We start from the raw sequence: 15,871 nt of genomic DNA, 5'->3' as shown, positions 1-15,871 counted from the left end.
GTGTGTGTGTGTGTGTGTGTGTGTGTGTGTGTGTGTGTGTGTGTGTGTGTGTGTGTGTGTGTGTGTGTGTGTGTGTGTGTTAAGAACGAAGTAAACATAGAATGATTAGCAGCATTAATAAATCAACCAATTAATAACATAAAATAAGCACGTCCCAAATTAATAACCTGTTGATAGAATCAAATAAATAGATTATAAAATTTAACAATCCGTGAAGTCAATAATCGCTAAGAGTACAAGAATTTCAAATCAAAATCAACTTGTAAACAATAACGTTACTTTTATAGTTACTTTTATAGTTTCTTCTAGAAAAGAGATATTAGGCTCCTTTCTACAAATTTATGCGATAAAGGATACATCTTATCAGAGAATGCTTTCGTACACTGAGATTTATAATAATTTATTAGAGAAAACCCTCCGAAAGGAAATCTCTTATTCCAGATAAGCGTACCGCCGACTCTCCCTCTCCCTCCCTCCCCCCCCCTCTCTCTCTCTTTCTTTGATGCAGCTTATAATGTATATTTTATCTTGGAGAATGTTTATAATAAAAATTTGCTACCACAACTAATAACTTTATTTAATAAAAATGCATAATTTAATGTAATTGTCTGATATTTTATTTTGCTGTAACAAAGGACATTTCCGTTATTTATAAACAGTTTATAATGAGGTTTATTATAATCGACTTACACACGATTCAAAACGAATTGATGGTTCCGGATGAAAAAGTCAAAGTTCAAGGCGAGATTGCTATTATCAATTTTAACTGCCATCTATTCCTCCCTCCAATGAAACGTTACATCAACCGGGTAAATATGTATATTTTAGACAAATGTACATGTATGTACATAGGTATATGTGCAACCGAATTGCTGATTCCGGAATGACGTCCAACTCACACTTTTTAAGAGCGAGGAGCAGAAAGATTATAGTCTTTTCCAAACAGTGTTTATTTGCTATCATATATTTAACACTCTATAATATATATTTCAGGGCCGTTTCAAGCCGGAGTGCAACGGGCACAGTGAACTCGGGCAATTTTTCCATCAAACCAAATGTAACATAGATGTATGTATGTGTAATATTATACGAATATCATGAATGTTAGATGTAATTTGTACGATAAACAACAACATTTGTTACAAACACTAACATTTGTTATAAACTTCTATTTTTCTTATAAAAAGATAAATAACAATACTCAAGAATTGATTATTCAAAAAAGTAAATTCAATTTTTTTTTGTTATAATTTAATTTTCTCTCTCTCTCTCTCTCTCTCTCTCTCTCTCTCTATCTCTGTAAAGCTGAGAAAAACAGAAAATAATATTTAAAAAATATGAAGGAAAAAATTCTATTATTTTCATGAAATTTTGTTTAACTTACTCATGATCAATTATATGCCAATATGACATTTGTATACTTCGGATAATTCTAATCTTTTAATGGCATAGCGAGTTGTTTATTTAAAGCTTCAACCTAACGACTATCGTTGATTATTAAAAGCCTTGACTTAATTGACATAACTTTTATTTGCTTTAATGAATTTTTTTTCCTATCTTCTTCCTTTACTCGAATATTTGATAGAGATAAACGATTTGTGAATCAATTTAAAATTATGTTAGTGTTTTAAGTCTGCTTTTAATGTTATCTGATAAACATAAAGTATGTTTAATAATGGAAATAATTTCGTCAACATACACATATATGTATAAGTACATACATATAGGAGAAGATGATATTATGGCCTGTGTAGATGTAATGGCTTTCTTATAATATCTCCGCTAATATTAGATAGCAAATTCTATAGTAATTATACTTATAAAATTTTTTTCTTGCTGTTACTATCACTGTTATCATAACGCTAATATACTATATATATGCTAATACACAATAGTTAGCATTTATTATAACGCATTTTTACTTTTTAGAAATGTTTTACATTTTTGAAATGTTTTTAAGGTACATTTTAGCATTCAATTACACATACTTCCTCATTCTTCTTAAACTTGAGCGTATTATCACACAAACATATATACAGGGTGTCTGATAATTAATGATAAAACTCTCTCATAGAAGCAAAATGGACTAAACTAATTGTAAGTAGAAAAGTTCTCTACCATTTTGCATTTTTCACATTAGTTAACGAGTTATATTAATTTATGAAAATTTCCAAATTTGCTCAACTTACCGCCAAATGCAAGCGCGCGGCGAGATAAGACCGCCCAAAGAGACACATGTTATTTAACGTCCTAAGTAATAAATGTTTTGTAACTTTGAGTTCAGAATCGATTGGGCAACATTTTGACAAATGTAATTGTCAAGTTTTAAATTTAAATATTGATTGAATTAAAATTAAATCATTAACCAAGTTATTATATAAAATAGAATATTATAATACTATCTTTTCCTCTATATATGTTATATATAGCGGCATCTTTTTTATTTTATTAAAACTTTTAGAGTGTATGTGCTTTGGGGATAAAGTGAATTTTGTTATATTATATTAAAACACGCGTGTATTTTTATTTGTGTTCATGAATCAATACAATTGTGATAAGCGTTACATAACTTGGATGAGCCTGAAAAAGATACATATATATCCTTGTAGGTAAGACTACAGACTTTAACAGGACGAAGATACTCGTACCATACAATCAGGTTAATTAAAAGATTAATTAGCGTCAAGACACTTGAAAATCGAGATAGGAGATGTGCTATAGATTTTGCTCACTAGGCGAAATTTTCTGTAAAATATCAAATTATTGAAGAAACTACGGAATTCCAAAGAATTTTTGAAATTAAAACTCCAGTTTGTGGCTTCTCCCAAGAACACACATTAATTTTGAATATAATTAAGGTAATAAGAATTATGTTTCTGATATCGCAGCCGAGAGAGAGAATTAATTAATTTTCAGTATCGTCTGCAGTATCTTCTTCAGTATCTTTTTCAGTATCTTCTTCAGTATTTTCTTTAACATCTTCTTTCGTCTCCTTTTCTGCTGCCAATTCGTCATCCAGCAACTTTTTTATGTTATCTAAGGCATTCTTAATAGAATCTATTCTATTGTCTCCGATATTCTTCGCTCCGTTTTTTATTTCCTTCCAGAGGTTGTTGGTCATGTCCAAGAGTCCTCCTGCCTGTTGTTTATTTCTTATAATATCGCTGACCGATCTCTTTACCTTACCGGTCTCATCTTTGACATTCTTTATTGCTTCTTCAGTATTTTCTTTAACATCTTCTTTCGTCTCCTTTTCTGCTGCCAATTCGTCATCCAGCAACTTTTTTATGTTATCTAAGGCATTCTTAATAGAATCTATTCTATTGTCTCCGATATTCTTCGCTCCGTTTTTTATTTCCTTCCAGAGGTTGTTGGTCATGTCCAAGAGTCCTCCTGCCTGTTGTTTATTTCTTATAATATCGCTGACCGATCTCTTTACCTTACCGGTCTCATCTTTGACATTCTTTATTGCTTCTTCAGTATTTTCTTTAACATCTCCTTTCGTCTCCTTTTCTGCTGCCAATTCGTCATCCAGCAACTTTTTTATGTTATCTAAGGCATTCTTAATAGAATCTATTCTATTGTCTCCGATATTCTTCGCTCCGTTTTTTATTTCCTTCCAGAGGTTGTTGGTCATGTCCAAGAGTCCTCCTGCCTGTTGTTTATCCCTTATAACATCGCTGACCGATCTCTTTACCTTACCGGTCTCATCTTTGACATTCTTTATTGCTTCTTCAGTATTTTCTTTAACATCTTCTTTCGTCTCCTTTTCTGCTGCCAATTCGTCATCCAGCAACTTTTTTATGTTATCTAAGGCATTCTTAATAGAATCTATTCTATTGTCTCCGATATTCTTCGCTCCGTTTTTTATTTCCTTCCAGAGGTTGTTGGTCATGTCCAAGAGTCCTCCTGCCTGTTGTTTATTTCTTATAATATCGCTGACCGATCTCTTTACCTTACCGGTCTCATCTTTGACATTCTTTATTGCTTCTTCAGTATTTTCTTTAACATCTTCTTTCGTCTCCTTTTCTGCTGCCAATTCGTCATCCAGCAACTTTTTTATGTTATCTAAGGCATTCTTAATAGAATCTATTCTATTGTCTCCGATATTCTTCGCTCCGTTTTTTATTTCCTTCCAGAGGTTGTTGGTCATGTCCAAGAGTCCTCCTGCCTGTTGTTTATTTCTTATAATATCGCTGACCGATCTCTTTACCTTACCGGTCTCATCTTTGACATTCTTTATTGCTTCTTCAGTATTTTCTTTAACATCTCCTTTCGTCTCCTTTTCTGCTGCCAATTCGTCATCCAGCAACTTTTTTATGTTATCTAAGGCATTCTTAATAGAATCTATTCTATTGTCTCCGATATTCTTCGCTCCGTTTTTTATTTCCTTCCAGAGGTTGTTGGTCATGTCCAAGAGTCCTCCTGCCTGTTGTTTATCCCTTATAACATCGCTGACCGATCTCTTTACCTTACCGGCCTCATCGTTCTTTATTGCTTCTTTTAATTCGTCAAAGGATTTATCGAGAATGTTTTTCAACTCTTTCACTTTATCACTCTTCTTCAGGATTTCGTCCAGATTTTCTTTAAATTTCTCGATGATCTCATTGGCATCATCCATAATCTTCTTCGAGCTTCCTGTCAGTTTGTCTTGAACACCGTTCACAATACTTTTGCCTTCCTTTAGGATATTTCCGATTCCGATGCCATAAGATTCACCGTCACTTTGCTTCTTTCTTAATACCTCCGTATTCTCTTTTACCTTTCCTTGAAATGAATCGAGTTTCTCCTGCAGTTTCGGCTTCAATTCCTCCTTAATTAACTTCCCGATGAGAGTATCGTTAATGTTTTGAATTTTATTATTCAGTGCATACTGATAATTTGTCACGATTTCTTCTTCCACATTCTTGAGCTTTTCGAAAACTTGGTTTACATTCTGTCCCTCTTGGAACAGTTTCTTGGCATTTTCTTTAGCTTTCTCGAATATGTTTATGGCAGTCGTTTTCCCTTTCTCGGCCTCATTGACAAGTTGTTCAAAAATTTCAAAAGGTAATTTGTTCTTAAAATCAATTTTGTCTTGCACTTCCTTAGGAATAAGGTCAAGTATTGGTTGTATCTGATCAGAGATTTCCTTGCGCAATTCAAATCCCGTATTTCCAACTTGAGCCGGGATATGAGCCAGGTTATAAGCCTAACAAGCGATTGATAAAAACAAGGTTTAATTATTTTTCAAAGTATGATATATATTTTGTTATTTAAAGTAACCTGATTTTAAGTATAATAAAATTAAGATTATTCTGAAAAAGATGTATTATTTATAATCTCGATTTTAGCATAATTACAATATTCAAAATTTCTGAATCGCAAAACAATTTTTTGCATTTGCGAAACATAACTTACCTGGCTCGTGTAATACAGAGCCGCCAGAACGGTCACTAAAAGAGTAACACGTACCATCACGATTTAAAAGAAATAACTTAGTGACGAGATTGAAGAGATATTGTGCCAAATTCTCTATCAGAGAGAAATCAGCAAATTGTAGTGCGCGGTGACGATTCAACGCTTATATATTAGCCAAAACGTGTTTATTCTGCCTGTTATATTCCAGCTATTATTTGCCAACCGTTATTATATTTAGCTGGTACAGCTGAGCTAATAACTTTATGGTACAGCTGAGCTAATAACTAATAATAGCGTCCTTTCATGTGATAATTAATGCGCATGATAAATGATGAATTGAAACTGTTAATTATTCAACGAAATTATATATACTAAATGTCATAACGCCTGACAATAACAATATTTCTTTGCTCGAAATATTTTATTATAATATATAAAAAGTATGAAAAATATGAATTAATTTTTATATCAAATCATCAATCAGTGATGACAATCTTGCAGATTGTACGATGTACACATAAACAAATACATTTTGTCAACAATTCATTTATCAATTATTCCTCATATGATTTAATTAATGATACAAGTTATATTAAAAACTGTAAATATTAATAGTTTTTATAATATAATCTTTATTCAATATACTCGTATTAATAATTTTCTCGCTACTCTATGTATAAAATTTAATGTATTTGTGTGTTTCAAATTATATATGTATGTCTAAAATCTATTATATATCGTTGTTTTGTCATATTGTGTATATATCATTATATTTACTTTTATATAAATTTATCCGTTTTATTATTATTTGGGCTACGAGATTGGGATAGTCGCTTAGCATATTAGTAATACAGATGACTTTAGGATCTACAACTTGATTGATTTGTTTGTTTCAGATTTAACATTCTATATTCTTCTAAACGAATTGATCGAATTTTAAAAAAGGAAAGAAAACGTAGGAATGTAGAGAATTGAAAGATGACTTTTCTAATGATGTATCATTTGACTCCCTTTCTCATTTGAAATTTTTTAGGGATTGGCATTACCGCTTAGAGGGTTGAAGTTGAAAAAAGAATTATACGCCGAAAGATGTCCTCCTCCCAACGCAAATCAATCTGTTTTTGCATTTTTTTTTCCGGAAAATTATGTTTGTAGAAATTATTCAGTCTGCTTCGTTTTTGATGGACCACTCTGTATACCTATTAAAAACAATATAATTAATCTTATCTCTACTATCTTCTCTTAAAATTAATATTCAACTATTAATCGTAGGTAAGGGTTAGGAATATTTGTTATTTTCTTCAGAACAGATAAAATTAGTAGTCATTTTTATTATAATATTTCTTTAAGTGTTAAAAATTAAAAAAAAAATCTCTTTAAATTTAATATCTCTTAAAATGTTTAAAATTTTATAAGATAAAAAATATTTTAACACGTGTAAAATTAGAAAAGAGTTAAAAAAATGTGTTTTATAAAATAATCAGTTGATGTTAAAAGTCCATTCATTCAAAATTAACTAAATTAAGTTAAAAGTTAGTAACCTTTTTACTTATAACTTTTAACTAATTAACTAATTAACTGCAGTTATTATCCAACCTTGTAAAATACATTTGTCTTTCGTCGTACCGGTATGTACATATTGTATACGCGTTGCATTTATTTGATTTTGATGAAAGTTTTATGTTTTATTGAGCGCGCGTACTAAAAAAAAAATTTTTTATTTAAAACGAATATTTTCTTTAGATCATTAATTGTATATGTTTCACGGCATTTGTGTAAACGTACGCGATAAAGACGATGCTTGCAAATTGCATATAAAGTCTGTTTCTACCGTCGTATATTTCATTAAAAATTGCCGCAAGTATTTCAAAGTGAAAGAAAGTAAAAGAAAACACCTAAATGAATAATACTAAAAATAACAAACACTTTTATGCACGTTAACGTTGAGCTAATGCTACTCTCTCGAATTCGAATATCGAGACGGATAAGTGTAACACTCGCAAAACTAAAGACCCAGGCAACATTATGTTCAAAATGCGGATATAAGATATCTCGAAGGTATCTGAAAGATTGCTTTAAGACATCTTATAATATATCTTAAAGCAATCTTTGAAACGTCTTCAAACCATTTTACGTTCGCATTTTGGATGTACCGTTGTCTGGGTATATAATATTAAAATGAGAAATTGTTGTGAGAAAAAATTAATTCAATCAACGTAAATTCAATCAATTTCAACACATCTTTATTCATGATTGAGACTCCAGCGGTTACAATTCGATTGTTTGGTACGTGTCGGCAATAATGCAGGACTAGTCATGAGATACACAATGATGTTTAAAGACCGTAATGCAAGAGTAGAGGATTGTTAAATTTCCTATAGCACTCGGGATCCCTGAAGTCTTTAGGCAGGAGCTTCCAGATCCGTCCACCGTGGTGGAGAAAAGAGGCACGTATTTTCGGTCTTAGGAAACTGAACGTGATTGGGCTGGTGGCATCGAGTACGCGGCCGAACAGGCTCGATTTGTTCCTCAGGGTGACCGAAATAATGTCGCCCGGCAGTAGGTAGTCATAACCGAGAGCGCTAACTATCTGTTCTCTGGGCAGGACGATGTTAAAACCGCCCGAGGAAATGGCAGAGCTGCTAGCCACGGCAGCCGAGGAGGTCGATGCGGCGGCAGATGCGGCGGCTGATGCGGCGGCTGATGCGGCGGCTGATGAGGCGGCAGCCGATGACGGAACCACGACGGGACGTAAGACTTGCGAACGAATCAGTGGATATTTGATTCTGCGATCAAGGCCCAGATATGGAGACGGTCCGAGCACGGTGCGATCACCTCCCGTGGAAGCGGACGCGCTTGCGGCTGCAGTCGCGGTCGCTGCCGCGGGTGCGACAGTGGACAGGCTCGGTCCGTATCTGCGCCACGGCAGGCTGAATGGCACTCGTCCAACAACAGGGGTCGAGATAACGTTTGCCGCTGAAGAAGCAGCCGCAGCGGAGGCGGCTGCCACGTTGTTCTCCAAAACGCTGGGCACGACTTCCGGTTGAATCAGGGACGCAGTCGGATAGCCTGATACTATCGGTGATACTTCCGCTATCGTCGGTCCAGCGGAAAATACCGGCTGCGTCTCGGCGACGGTGGCGGTGGCGGTAGCGGACGCCGAGGAGCTCGCAATTTCAGTCTCGATAGGAACGACGGGTGCTACCGGTTCTATCACTGGGCTTACTACCGGGCCACTACCAATAGCGACGGAACTCGACGCGCTGGACGTCGTCACTGTGGTGCTCTGTTCAATCGGTCCGTACCCAAAGTTACCACAGAAGGGTGACAAGTACGAGCCGATTCTGGAGAACGCCGAGGGGAAAGAAATGCCTCTTATACCAGTTCTAATTAGATGAGGTACTCCAGACGCGTGGTAACCGTGGTAGAAGCCGCGGAACGAAGATAGGACTTCCGCCAATGATGTCTCATAATCCGGAACAACGACTGAGCTATCACTGGTGGCCGCAGTCGCAGTCGCCGTTGCCGTCGCCGTGGACACCGCAGACGCCGCTGTAGACACGATCGGTTCTGCGACTATCTCCTCCAGCGGAAGTATCGAGCTGAATCTTCCCAAGTGATGCAGCAGGCCCAAACGTAGATGAGAGAACAAATGTACAAGGACGTGACGAACGTGTGTGCGGAAGAGATTGAACCCAAACTGCAGCACTTTGAAGAAGACGTATTTGATCCGGTGAATGGCACCAATAATGCTAGGGAACGGTACGGCATCTTGAATTATGTCGGGCAAAATCAGCAGATGATGGGGTTCTTTGATAACGACGTGGAGAAGATGCGAGGTGTGATGAAACAAGCGGCCAAAAATGTTGCCGGAGACATCCTCATCTATCAATGGCCCCAAGCTAAGCCCGGACCTCAAATTCCGCAAGGCAATCAGGTTGTAGTGCCAAAATTTCCTCAGCTCACAGAAGAACTCGTGCACGATCGTACCCGATAGATGAAAGTGACCGTGTGAGAAAGCCTCGACTTCACAAGAGTGAGCATCCAGATTGACCAGAGGAATGACATCCCACGGATTCGCTCCGACGAGTCCGTTTGATGCGGCTGCGGCTGCGGCTGCGGCTGCGGATGCAACCGCTTGACGCTTCGGCAAATTACTAAACCTCTCAGATTTCGTAGTATTCTGCAAACGAATTAAAGATAAAGACCTTTAAGTCATTTAACCAGCACGTCATTTCCATTTTGTCAAGTTTCCATTTTGAAAATTTTGAAATATATTATGTGACACATTATAATATAATATATATAATACTATATAATAATAATCATCGTAGATTATATATTAACTATATGTATTTTCTGTCCTTTTTTTACTTCAGTCTTCTTTCTCCATTATTTAAATATGAATAAAATATGAATAATTTTGCAAGTTTCTCTCAAATGAGGTTTGCTAAATTTAATAAATTCTACATTGCTGCTGTATATAGTATTGTATATGGTATTGTAATGATAATACACACTTTACCTCTCGCAATTGTTGCAATCTCTCAGCAATGTCCTCTTCATCCGCAAGAATCAATGCTTGAATAAGATCGTGCATACTTCTGTACGAAAATACGTCATCCTGAAAGAAGAGAGAATCGAATTTAGATTTATTTTCATTCTGGCTCATTATTTCATTCTGACCATAAATAAATGATATATTTCATGTTATCATATTATATATCATATTACCTGAGCATCTCCCTCTTCTTCTGCAATATCGTTGTTTGTTTTAGGCTTGATATTCAGTTTCTCCTGCTCCTCACTTTTATTAACGTCCTTTGCCTCTTCTTCGAGCGTTCTTCTCTCATAGATGGATTTTGGCTCTAACGGTTCTTCTTCTAATTCCAAAGGATTATTATTTCTTAGATCGAATACTTCGGCTTCCTTCTCTCTCTTTTCCCGAAGAAATGGTCCAAGTTCACGATCGAAATGCTTAGGGGTATCTAAGTTGTGCTTGGCGTAAGCCGAACTCAGAGATAAAGAGGCCAGAAAGGTGATGGCAAATGCCACGAGGATATTGTTCGTGTTCACCATGATGAGTTTCGATGAGAACTCGATGACACTAGCTATAACAGGCTGCTTCATATACTCTCAGGACTATTATTATCGTGTCCAGATTCGGCACGAAGATCGTGATGGAATCAAAAAACACCGAAGATTGTTGGCCGACAGCGATCGATTAACCAAGATACGTACTGATGCGCGTGAGATTATCCATGATTTCATCAGCGTCTCGCTTTACAATGGAGCACGATTCATCAACATTATTGCTTGAGAGATTGTTAACATGATATTTTTTTACGCAACACATATTTGTACAATAATTCTGAATTCTTTTCTTTTTTTGTCAATGAAATGAAATATATACCAATGTACTTTCTCTAGATATGAATATTTAATATATTGCACACGTGCACGTACACACACGCCTATATTTATATAATACATAATAAATATAAGTATATATTAATATTTATGTGGTAAATGTCAATTTGCGTTTATATTGTACGTATGCAGTGTATTAGAAACCATTAAAAATAATTTATTTAAGAAATTTAAGCAAAATTTTTAGTCAGAAATGTAAATATTGTAAATTACGACTCAATATATAAATACATTGATTTATATGTATAAGCAAACTATCGATCGCCAAATTAGGGTCAAATTCGATCAGAAATTGATGACAAGTCCGGTACGATCTGTGTGTCAGCAATAAATTCGTACTTTGCTAGCAAAGCCTGCATACTTAAGCAGACAGCAAATTGACAGAAAAAACCAAGTAAAGCTTTAATCGGTTTGGGTTTTAATCGTTTTTGCTGTCAATTTGCTATCAAGTTGTCAGTTGCTTTGGTTTAGCCGACAATTTGTCATTATCATGTTACGTCAATAGATTTTATTGTGCATCTGTCATTAATTTGCTGACATTACAACAGAATATAATAGAATTTGCATCAAATTGCTGTTAAATTGCCTTTTTGTCGAAAAAATTTGTGTAGCAAGCATTTGACAAAATTTATTTTTAATCAAACTTAGCTGATTCGATATTTAATGACATAAATATCCATATTGTAAATAAAGAAGAGAAACTAACTAATCGATGAAAATTTGAATATTTTCTACATAAATTGGCTTAGCTTTTGATATCTCGTATAATGTAACGTAGTTTGGTATATTTGTATATACGTACAATGTACATATATGTATATGTCACTAATTATTTGCTTTACATTTATATTATAAATTTGCTTTACATTTAAATAGAGGAGAAGATGGTATTATGGCCATAAGTGTATATATTGTGTGGCCTCCCTTAATATCTCCACTATTATATAGCGAATCTTAATGATTATTTGTGGAATTATTTATTCAATAGCTCGCCGTTACACCATGTGACGCTAATATACCAATAATCAGCACTTATTATAACGCATTTTTACTTTCTAGTATTTCGAAACATTTTTGAGGTACTTTTTAGCATTTAATTACACTTATTTCTTCATTTTTCTTAAACTTGAGCGTATTATATTATCACATAAATATATATGTATTTTTGAAATAAATATATATGTATTATTTGCTAATTAATATTTTATTTGACCGTATATATTTTGAGTTATGCAAATTTAAACAATAGCATGGCATTTTGCTAATGTGGCCATTCATGGATATTGATTATCACGACCTCTTTTTTAAGGTTTTTATATCAAAATAATTATTTGATAATCAATTGTAGCTCTATTGTTAATCTATTGTTTATGTTACGTGTACTATTTTTAGTACTGAGCAGCTTATACATGTATGCAAAAGTTATATAAATGTATATACAAGTACATTTATTTGCATATATTTTAAAATGTTTTACTTTTTTGTTAATTTTGTAACTAAATACTGTTTTCTAAGCAAAACTAATATTTTAAGGCTATTTTTTATGTGGAAAGTCACATTACCACCCATTTTTTTCTTCGAGTCATTATACAATGTCGCCATCTTTTTATTAATAGTATCCTAAGTAATAAATATTTCGTTACTTTGAGTCCAGAATCGATTCAACAACATTTTAACAAATGTAATTGTCAAGTTTTAAACTGAAATATTAATTATCAACAAAATCATTGTGCAAGATGTAACGGAGATGCCACCTTCTCCTCTACTACTATTATCGCTTATTATACTATCTTGCGGAAAAAAATCTGAAAAATTTATAATCTTGATATTATACATATATGTATGTTGCAAGTACTGCAAGTTATAAATAGCGATGTAAGGTTAAACAATTTATGTACATAAGCACGTGTAAGCAAATTTATTTTTATTATAGATAAGGATCAAATCGTATTATGCTGATTACGTCACATAATGAATTTTGCTATTATGTCGATTCGATTCTTTTATTATACCTAATTATATTTTTACCACACGTGTCATGTTAAATTTATAAAATAAAAAAAATTGTGTAAAACCTTTTAGCTATATTTAATACAACAACGTCAAATAATTACAAACTATAAAGGGGTCATAAGAATCGAGCGCGATAAATAGCGCACAATAAACAATTTCTATTTAATAATCATTATTATTATATTCAGTTATAATACATACATAATATAACACATCTTAAATGTTTCGACTCATTTTCGAGCCTTCTTCAGAGAATCCGACAACAATGATAAATATTTTACAACTATTAATTATTTATTGACGCATGTATAATTGCGTTATAATTTGCGTCCGTATACTTTCGATCATTTCTTAATTCTTGAACAATTGCAGAAGAATTCCGTTGAAATGCTACATATGTAGTTCCCAGACGGTTAATCGACCGAATAAAACCGAAATGTTATTTTGATTATGAAATAACCATAAATAAGGGGAACGACTGTAATAATTATAATTGTGATGAAAGTTGCTCTCTCATCATGAGCATTGGAGATGTTATTGTATCTCATATGTGCATCAGTTAATATGATAAAAAGTAATAAATTAATGGTAGATCTTATTCAAATGTTCAAAGTAAAGAAGTGTATAAATCGCAAAAGTTCAAAAGTTTTAGTCAAAAAATTGAAACAAAAATGAATAATTTACAAGACACTACATTCTACAGCTGTACTTACTGACTGATGATTCGAGGATAATATTACAGAGTTAATTTGTCGATAGGGAAACAAGCTTTGTGGAGACCTTCAGTATCTGTTTATAAGTTTAAACATTTTGTTTTGATTAATAAATAAATAAAATTTAAATAAAGAAATTTAAATAAAGAAATCAATCTTTTCATATAATGAGATTCTGCATTTAAAATAATAACGTTTTCCTATTTGAATTCATGGCTCTTATGTACTCTATGATCGGTTATGACTAACCGAATGGATGTGAATATACATTTATATTAAAATTAGTCAAATAAAGCATGGACTTGAAGAAAAACTATATTTATTATTGTTTGTTAAAAAAAAACATTAAAAATTTATGATATTTAAAAAAAACATTAAAAATTGATAATATTTAAAGATTTAAAGATATATAAGACAGATCTCAACCATTTTAAGTTAAAGACAAAAGAAGAAATACATAGAAGATAGGAGAGTAAAAGGATTGTTAAAAATTAGAATTATTTATCTTAAATCTCTCTTTATTTTTTGCTGTCAAATACTATGTATTTCTCACTTGATGAGAGATACCGCGTTATCAGAATTAAGTAATTTCATGTCGTATTACAGCAGCTAGATGTTTCTTGACAGGCGGGGATTAAAATTCTGTCGATTTTACTGGTAAGGCCGGTTAAAAGATTAACAGATTGTGGCGTTGGCACTCTGAAATAAAAATGTTAATTGTTGATAAAATGTTTTTCAGTAAAAAATAATCTGAATTGTGTTATTTGGCAAAGATGCATTACATATTGGCAAAATGATGAAAAGAGAACTAGCAAATTATTATATATATAATAATTGGTAATAATTCCGGATGGATTGTATATATCCATATAATCTGTAATTGTGGTGAAAATGGAATTTTTTCTTTTATAAATGTAGTACAAAAGAGACAAATCTTACGAAGTTGAAGTTGGTGACGATGGCACTTCAAAATCGAAATCGTATCTCCTCGAAATTGGCGCAGACGGAGGTGGTAGAGCCTGAATGTTGTATGCGTAAGATTTCCCTTGAAGAGGATCCGGCGTAATTATTTCCGAGGGTTGTGGCACTTGAGGTACTTGTACAAAAATTGGATATTCCATTCGCGGTTGATAAGGAATCGGATTGGAAGAGATGACTCGATAATTTAATTTCAGTGGTTGATGATCGCAAGATTTAGATGAAATAAATTCCGTCACAGGCTTCGCAGGTTCCTGTAAATTATTTTACGGATACATATTCATTGAATAACAATATTCACTTAAGATTGAAAATTGAAAGATTGAAATTAACCAATCCAAGCAATAAAAGCTAAAATTTCCTTGTTCTTATTGGTCAAATTTAAATCTTCAATCTGAATCTTCAATGTCTGATTCCGGCCTTAGACATGCTTATTATGTAGTAAAATTGAAAAATAGATGTATATATAGATATCGTTATTAAATAATACATAAGGTGGCTAGCATGTCTGAAATGTTGCACGTCATAAGAAATAGAATAATTAATTCTTGATTATTGATAATTCTTTGATGTTTAATAAGTTTAATGATTAAAAGTAATGTACGTTATAATGTGCATCTAAAAAAGATGGATGCTACACTATACTATAAGATGTGTGTGTGTGTGTGTGTGTGTGTGTGTGTGTGTGTGTGTGTGTGTGTGTGTGTGTGTGTGTGTGTGTCATGTGTTATATACCTCAATTGAAACAGGTAGATAACGCGGTGTTTGACATGGCTCGCCGTATGTAACTATTTTAACACCATTGTACGGTAATTTGAAGCCGTAAGAAAACTTTGAATGGAAACAGACGATGATAATGATAAAAAATTGTAATTTGAATACCGCCATCATTGTCATAAGGATTTACAAAATCTAAACTGATATTCCATAGGCCGCGCTCCTGATATAGAAGTGGTTTCGCCGAAGACAAATTCATGAAATATTTCCTGTTTAGGTATAACCACAGCGATAAATCTTTAACAACAAAAATCTTTAATAACAAAATAATAACTTTTCGTTATTACGTGTCCCGTGAGGCTGAGAAATTCAATTGAAAGGTGGAATAAGCACGTACTTTTCTTGGTGCGTGTTCAGGTGCAGGTTTCCTCATTTCCTGTGTAATTTGGATCATCAAATCATCTTACTTACTAGATAATTATCGTTAAAAATGAAAAATGAACGCCACGTATGCTAATTGTGTATTAATAAACTAATACACGTTATGAATTTATAATAAACTATATTATATATACACATTTTATATATATAATATATATATATATATATATATATATATA

General features: G+C 33.2%; 3 protein-coding genes across 3 annotated transcripts; all 3 read right to left on the bottom strand.

Annotated features, from left to right (window-relative positions):
• Nucleotides 1–2,905: 2,905 nt before the first annotated feature.
• On the bottom strand, nucleotides 2,906–5,541 carry LOC108746662 (myosin-J heavy chain-like). The gene is made up of 2 exons (XM_018483564.1): nucleotides 5,401–5,541; nucleotides 2,906–5,191 (listed from the first exon to the last, which is right to left on the bottom strand). Exons 1-2 carry the CDS (start codon nucleotides 5,455–5,457, stop codon nucleotides 2,906–2,908), a joined length of 2,343 nt encoding a protein of 780 aa, XP_018339066.1. The 5' UTR covers nucleotides 5,458–5,541.
• Nucleotides 5,542–7,735: 2,194 nt separating this feature from the next.
• Nucleotides 7,736–10,530, bottom strand: LOC108746661. The gene is made up of 3 exons (XM_018483563.1): nucleotides 10,135–10,530; nucleotides 9,926–10,024; nucleotides 7,736–9,583 (listed from the first exon to the last, which is right to left on the bottom strand). The coding sequence occupies exons 1-3, from the start codon at nucleotides 10,528–10,530 to the stop codon at nucleotides 7,736–7,738; spliced, it is 2,343 nt and encodes a 780-aa protein (XP_018339065.1).
• A 3,616-nt stretch (nucleotides 10,531–14,146) lies between these two features.
• LOC108746660 lies at nucleotides 14,147–15,425 on the bottom strand. The gene is made up of 3 exons (XM_018483561.1): nucleotides 15,270–15,425; nucleotides 14,496–14,788; nucleotides 14,147–14,255 (listed from the first exon to the last, which is right to left on the bottom strand). The coding sequence occupies exons 1-3, from the start codon at nucleotides 15,423–15,425 to the stop codon at nucleotides 14,147–14,149; spliced, it is 558 nt and encodes a 185-aa protein (XP_018339063.1).
• Nucleotides 15,426–15,871: the final 446 nt, after the last annotated feature.

Source organism: Trachymyrmex septentrionalis, unplaced genomic scaffold (genome assembly GCF_001594115.1).
Source record: "Trachymyrmex septentrionalis isolate Tsep2-gDNA-1 unplaced genomic scaffold, Tsep1.0 scaffold186, whole genome shotgun sequence".
Taxonomy (NCBI): domain Eukaryota; kingdom Metazoa; phylum Arthropoda; class Insecta; order Hymenoptera; family Formicidae; genus Trachymyrmex; species Trachymyrmex septentrionalis.
This window is presented reverse-complemented; position numbering and strand designations above follow the sequence as displayed.